This window comes from Geospiza fortis, unplaced genomic scaffold, assembly GCF_000277835.1.
Source record: "Geospiza fortis unplaced genomic scaffold, GeoFor_1.0 scaffold408, whole genome shotgun sequence".
NCBI classification, from domain to species: domain Eukaryota; kingdom Metazoa; phylum Chordata; class Aves; order Passeriformes; family Thraupidae; genus Geospiza; species Geospiza fortis.
In genome coordinates this window covers 5,754,671-5,761,706 of record NW_005054330.1, presented here as the reverse complement: position 1 = coordinate 5,761,706, position 7,036 = coordinate 5,754,671, and the positions used below count along the sequence as shown (strand labels likewise).

At 54.2% G+C, this 7,036-nt stretch overlaps 1 protein-coding gene across 1 annotated transcript in view; it reads right to left on the bottom strand.

Moving 5' to 3' along the window:
* Nucleotides 1–19: 19 nt before the first annotated feature.
* Nucleotides 20–7,036, bottom strand: part of SRRM4 (serine/arginine repetitive matrix 4) — a gene marked incomplete at its 5' end in the record, with an annotated part of 23,428 nt that continues 16,411 nt past the window's right edge. The window contains 5 exons of the mRNA XM_031057482.1: nt 20–2,024; nt 2,613–2,753; nt 3,764–3,874; nt 4,109–4,315; nt 5,846–6,183. Of these exons, the coding sequence (XP_030913342.1) occupies nt 1,784–2,024; nt 2,613–2,753; nt 3,764–3,874; nt 4,109–4,315; nt 5,846–6,183 (1,038 nt within the window). The remainder of the gene's footprint in view (nt 2,025–2,612; nt 2,754–3,763; nt 3,875–4,108; nt 4,316–5,845; nt 6,184–7,036) is intronic.

The window sequence follows — 7,036 nt, the reverse complement described above, 5'->3', positions numbered from 1 at the left end:
AAAAAATCCTGGAAAAGAGTCCCTCACATAAAACTTCCTCCTGTACCACCCAGATGGAATCCCTGCCTGTGCTGCTGTACTTTACAACAGATAACAGATTTATAGGCTTGCTGAGGCAATCATCCAGTTCCACCACGGCAGCTCATGGCACTCAGCCTTCCTCCCCTTGCTGCTTTGTCCCTTTTCCAGCTGCCAGGGGCCTGTAGGTAATTCTGTAGATGGGAGGTGGGGGGTGGGTTGCATTCCTCTCTAGCCCCTCTTCTCCTGCAGATGGTGGCTGCACTCAGCCCTTTTCTGTAACACTTAAACAACACACACCTCCTTGACTCATTAAGCCCAAACTCGTTAATAATCATGCAGGATGGAAGGGGAGGGGATGGAAAAAGGGAGGGAGGGAAGTCTTAAGCCCAAATTAGCGTCTCTAAGCACCCAGGTGTTGTAAGAGAAATAAACTCCTCAGCACCAGCTCAGCCTGTGCTGGGAGAAGCCTTTGTTACCCGGCAAAACACAGTAATTGCGCAGGCAGCTGGGCTGGCAGGGAGACAAAACCCCAGGGCCCAGGGCAGCCTGTGGCTCCCTGGCAAAACAGGCAATTAGTGGGGGGCCCTTCCTGTCCCCCTGCACTGCTCCAGCCTCCCAGTAACAAACTGGGGCACCAGGGCATCCTGCTGCAGCCTGGCACTGGCCCTGCAACTGTGCTGCTGATCCTGCCCCGGGGCAGCCAGAGGGGCTCAAGGAGGAATGATTGCCTGGAATCCTGCTGTGTGTTTTGAGAAAGGGGAATTGGGATCCCCTGGCTCTTGCAATGCCCTTGTAACCCTGTGTGTTCTGACTGCACCCCACAACTGCTATCTCTGCACCTCCCTCTGGTCCCACCAGCAATGCACAAGGGCAATGCTCCCTGAAGAAGAACCTAAACCCAACCTGTCTGAGGCTTCCTCCAAGAGGGGAAGCCCCCAGCCCCTGTCTCCCCTGCATGGCCTGGCCCTTGGAGCACAGCATGGCACCACCTCCCCTCTGCCTTGTACCCCACCAGCCCCAGGTCTGCTTCAGACCTCAGCAGGTGGTTTGCAAGCAATTCAGTGCTGGGGGGATAAAACAACCCTGCAAAGGTGCTGCTACCTGGTAGGAAAGGGCAGGAGAAAGAGCAAACAGCCTTTTTTTCCCCCAGGAAGTACATTGGGAGGGATTTCTAGCCTTCTATTTATAGCAGGGATTGGATGACTGGCAAAAAATAAATATTTTCTCTGCAGAGTGGGCAGCAGCTCTGGAGGAGAGACTCAAAGGACCTGGTATTTGCCTTGGTGGGGACAGCCATCCCCCCAGCTGTCACCGAAGCTTTCCAGCAAACTCCTCCCCAACTGGGTCTGTCTCTCCAGCAGAAGTTAATTTGTTGGTTCCCGGTTTGTCAGAAGAGCAAGGAGCAGAGTTCTTTTCTTTGGACCCGCTGGTAGTGCTTTGGGGAGCAGTAGCAATGGGGAGATGGGAGCATCGGGGAGGATGGAGCAGGTCTGTGCTGACAGACCCTCTCTAAAGCACCGGCCCTTCTTCCAGCCTGGCCTGGGGAGCTGGGACGGACCCATCCGCTCCGCGCTGGGGAGGAGGGGCTGCACCAGGCGCTCCAGGGCTCCTACTCCCAACCGGGGAAGGGGGACCCGGCAATGCCACCGCGTCAGTATCGGGGATGATTGCTATCGATGGCCAGGTAGGTGGGAAGGAAGCGGAGAATGCCAGGAATGTGGCGGTGACGCCGGCACCCGGTGTCAGCCAGCAGTGGCACTCCCTAACGACGCAGGCTGTCGGAGCTGGCTCCTGAGTCATAGCTCCTGCTCCTGCTGCGGCTGCTCCTGGGGCCCGAGCTCCGGCTGCTGCTCCAGCTTCGGCTCCGGCTCGTCCGGTAGCTGGAGTAGCTGCGGCTGCGGCTCGGGGAGCGGCTGAAGCTGCTGTACCAGGAGGAGTAGCTGCCGGCGCTGCTGGACGAGGAGGGGCTGGGGCGGTAGTAGGGGATGGGGCGTTTGCGAGCACTGTGGGGACAGAGAGATGCGGGTTACCAGCAGCACAAGGACACACTTACTGCCAAAATCTCCAAAAAGCACTGTTCACTCTGGGCAATACTCCCAAAAATGTGATTGTGTTTGTTTAAAAGGAAAAAGAGATCAGGTAGCTGACGGGCCTTGGGATTCAAACCACCCAGCCCCACAGCCCTGGGGAAATCCCAGCCACTCAGTCTACTTGACGATGTCCCAAAGAGCCTTCTGCATGAAGGGCAGAGTCAATAGTTGACTCTTTCCATTGTGGGACATCTACCACGGAGCAGGGTGAAATAAAAACCTGTGAAGGAATGCTCTTGGCACCTGAGTCCCTGCTCTGATTTCATCTTCTTTTTTCCCTTCAGCTATTGTAAATTGAGACCCTCTCCATCCTCCCTCTGCCTCCAGCTGGAAATCCCCGAGCTCTAGAGGAGGGGTGGAAGGGCCTGCTGATCAGGCTCAGGGAACCCGGTCTCCTGGAGAAACCTCCTCTGGCAAGGGCTGGGACCCAGGGACAGCCCTCGTCCCCCGGGGGAGTGCCAGCTGAGCCTGTCTCCGCAGGACGGGACGGCATCCCCTTGCCTTGTGATGCGCCGAGCTTCCAGGTGGCTGGGAGAGTCTCTCCGGCGTTTCCTCAGGGGGGAGTAGGAGCGGCGCCGCCGCTGCCGCTCCCGGTGCGACTCCTTCTCGCTGGAGCTGTACTTGTGCTCCCGCTCGCGGTCCCTGCGGAGGCACAGCAGGGGCACTGTCACTGCAGGGGCTTGGGGGGGGTCAGGGATGGACAGACAACGACCTACAGAGGCACAGATGCGCAGACAATGCTCAGCTCCAAAAGGGACAACTCTAAGCACTCTGGTGGTGTCACCTCGGAGCGCTCACACAGCTGGACAGAGAGACTGGATAACACTAATGGCATCCAGCAGTGTCTTCCAGTGGCTTTGCACTGCCAAGCTAAGATGGCTTCCAGGGCCCTGTGTCAGTGGGTGCAGTGTGTTGGAGCTGGCAGGAGCAGCCCTGCCAGCAGGCCCCACGTGAGCTGAGGGCCTGGTAGCCCTGCAGGGCTCCGCAAGCCTCGCCAGAAGGAGTGCCGGTGTTGCTATGGTTTTCTCTTTTGTTAAATTCCCACACACGTCAGCACAGGCCCTTCTGTGCAGCGTGGCTGATTTCATACACCCTGCTCAGTGCCATCTGCAAAGCAACACGCTACAGGTCAACGGGCCTGCCTGATCCCTGCATGCAGGAAGTGTTCTCCTCACCAGCACGGGGATTGTCAAAGCCTGCAAGAATAGACCCTGGCAATGTACGATCTTGAGGCTACAAAACGTTCACAGCAGCACAGGTGCTACCACGAAAACCTGCCAAAGGCATCTCTAGGGTTGAACAGTGAGACTGTTTCCTATGGTGTGTGGAGGGAGTAGAGGTGCCTGGACTGTGTTTCTCTCTGCAAGGCCGTGAGTATCAGCCTCAGGGTATCTGGCATCTGCCCTCACAGCAGGGGCCCTTCTCCCAGCCTGACAACTCTTTGTCAGAGCTGTGACTCTCAAAAGTAGAGTGTCTTTCCCTGCTGCAATCAGATCCATGTCTGACAGGCTTGCTGGTTGTGTGGGCAGACCCAGCTGGAGCCTCGGGCTCTGCCCACCACTCACAGCAGCGTGACAGTGGTGCAGGCAGGGAAAGTGAGGCAGCAGGTAGCACATGGGTGGACAGCAGATGCCACAAGTAGACAGCTGTACCTGCTACGGCTGTAGCGGGAGTAACTGGGGCTCCGGCGAGGCCTTGAACTTCTACTCCCAGGACTTTTTTTGCAGGATTTGGAGGAATAGCTGGGGGAACGTGAGGAAGACCTGGAGACAGGAAGGAAACATAAAAGAGTTAAAGATGCTAGAGGGTGAGGCTGTACCAGACTAGTCCAAATCACGAGGGGGAAGAGCTGTCCCATTCTCCAGGGTCTCAGCCCAGCTCTGTGTGGCCAGTTGTGGATCCCAAACTCTTAACACCTCCCCCTGCAAGGAGCCTGCCGGCTGCCAAGAACTAGCCACTGCCCCGGGTCACAGAGACACCGTTCCAGCTGGCCTTACCTCCTTCCCGAGGAGCAGGACCTGCTTCGGGAGGAGCTGGGCGAGGCCCTGCGGTGCGAGGAGCGGCCGGAGGCGGGGGACGAGCGGCCCGTGCTGCTGCAGGAGGCGCTGCGGGAGCCGGGCCTGCGCGGGGAGCTGCGCGCCGCCGAGGAGAGCCGGATTCGCTTCTTCTCCTCTGAGGAGCCCAGACATGACGGTAGGCACGCTCTGTGAACAGACATTTGGACACTGTTGAAGCTGTGGCTGAAACCCCTGGCTGAGGGGAGCAGCATGCTCCAGCAAATAAAATATAACCATCCTTCCATTCCCTATCTGGAGGTGGAAAGGACCTCTCAGCTCCCCAGGCTGCTGTCACAGAAGACCCCATGTGTGTGTGTCAGAATCCAAGAGCTCACCCTCCGGGCTCTGCCAGGGAGAAGAGGTGTGGAAGAGCACTGTGGCACAAGCAGCAGCTCATCTGCCCCATGCCCAGCACACCAGAGGTGTCAGGCTGGCAGAGCCTGGTCAGGCCAGCGAGCAGTGCTGGTGCTGGGCAGGGAGTGAAGTAAAAAGTGCAGGAGCAGGGGAAAGGCAGAGCATGGCAGGGCAAGGGCTGTGCTCCAGCCTGGCTGTGGAGCAGCGTCAGTGGGCACTGAGCAGGCACGTCCTGTTGCCTTTGGACAGCTGCGTGAATTCCTCCTCTTCCAGAAGTGCTCTGGAATGAACTGGGGTCAGAGCCCAGCAGCCCAGGGCCAGCTGCAATCCCAGCTCCACCCATGTGAAGGCAGAGTTACCCCACTGGAGTCACCATGTGAAAAGTACAGACAGACCTAAAATTTTACCCTCTGACTGAAAAATGAGGCTTGTTCTTACTAAAACCCATTACCCTGGCTCCCTCCTGTCACATTCAGTGCTCCAAACCATGTCCTGGCTCTAACTTTCAGCCTTTAGGACCCAAGGGCCTGAGCTGGAAGAGCTCCCTACAACCACTGCCTGAGCACAGCCCTGGGTACCAGCCACCATGCTTCACTGCCCTCATTCCCAACATCCTCTGGCAAAAACCCAGGAATGGGAGGCGGGTGACAGAGGCTGGAAGCTACTCCCCTCTCCTGAAGATGACCTGTGGCACTGGGTGGTGGTTGGATGCCCTGTGGCCCCAGTGCAGAGCTACTGCTGTGTTATCCTGCAGCCAGCTAAGTCCTTGCCCCTCCCTGTGCTCCCCACTGGCAGGAGATGCTATCTTGTCACCCTGGAGCTGTGCTGGCTGAGCTGGGAAGAGGAAGGGGCACGCTGGATTTGGCTCATTGGACAGGTGAAAGAACAGCCCATAATGATGTTAGTGGAAACAAGCCCCACTTCCCTTCCCCACAGTAGGCAGAGAGGGAGAATTAGCATGTGCTTCTTTCAGATTGTGCCCAGAAGGGCCAGAGACTGTTTTTGACATGGCCATGCCCAGGTGAGCAGGGATGCGCTGGGACCACAGCCTGGCCCAGGCCCAAACCCTGCATGAGCCACAGCAATGCCAAAGCACTGCCACAAGCAATGTCCAGGGATGTGATGGCTGGGTTTTAACTTCCTCCTCAGGCTACAGTACTGGTCCTTGCTGAGTTCTGGACTCCAGACTGGCAAGACTGTGGGTCTGGTTGGTACCTGCCTGCCTCCAGAGCACAGAAAGCTCCCTGCCAGCTCACCACGGCAACTGGAGCAGGCAGGAGACACAGAGCAACAACGTACCAGCAGCCACTGGTAATCACTGACCTTCGGTCTTGTCCCTGGGCATCTGGAGACAGATTTTCCAAAGCTGTTCCCTTGGTCTGGGAAAAGCAACTGGTGAAGGAATTTCCTGAATCAGAGCTGTTATCGCTGTTGGCCAGTTTGGGCTTCCCGGACGAGAAGGCATGGCCAAAGCCATCATGGACTAGACTTCTTTTCTCCTGGCTGTCCTTTGACCTGGATGAGCTCGTTTGAGTGGAGGGAGGGGAGGAAGTATCGTTTCCTGAGTCATATTCATGATACTCTCCATTCTGGCTGGCTAGGTTGCCAGGCGGGCTGTCTGTTTTGGTAAAGAGGTCAGCAGAAGACCCTGACTGAGAGATCTGAAAGCAAAAAAGCCATTTGGCATTGTTTGAATGGTTTTTTGGGGGGTTGTTTTTGGTTTCACTTTGATTTTTTTTTTCCAAATAAACCCAGAAATTTTACCATCATGATGCACTGAAACAAAAGGAAAGGAAAGAAACAAAGTAAGAAAGAAAGAAAAAAAGAAGAAAGGAGAAGAAAACAAAAGCACATATCCCTAAAAGAAATCCACAGTAAGAAGAAACTTATTTTCCCCCTGCTATAATAACGGGAAGATTTAGAGATCATGCAAAGAGTATCAGCATGCGGTTCATGTTAAACAAAAGAGTTCAACAAAGTAAGTGGGCAACCAAAGAATTAAAATAACTAACTAAATAAAAAATGTAACAGAGGACAAAGCCCTTATTTAACCTTAAAAAGGGGAGGAAAATAAAGGGGGTATATACATATAAAAAACCTACATAATCCTTGCAAAGAAAACAAAAATGAAACAAAAACTTAGATGAGTGAATTTTTTAAAGCTTCCTTAATAAAGTGGCTGAACCAATGTCACTAAAATAAGCAACAAAAAAACAAATCAAATCAAATTAAGGGCTTCTGTACAAAGCAAAAACTGGCAAATAAACAAGCTTATCACTTTGAAATAAAAAAGAAAAAAAGAAAAAATAAAAAGAAAAAAGAGGGTGAGGGAAAAAAGAAAAATCCCTTTGGAAATAAAAGGTATACAGATACTTCTTTGTGTGCTTTTTACCCCCTGAAGAAGATATAGCTAATGCGCTCAAGTGACCTCTAATAAATTCCCTGGTGTCTTGCGGATAGCATCCACTTACCCATCAAGAACTCCTCCTTTAGTAGGTAAGGTGTAAGAAAAAA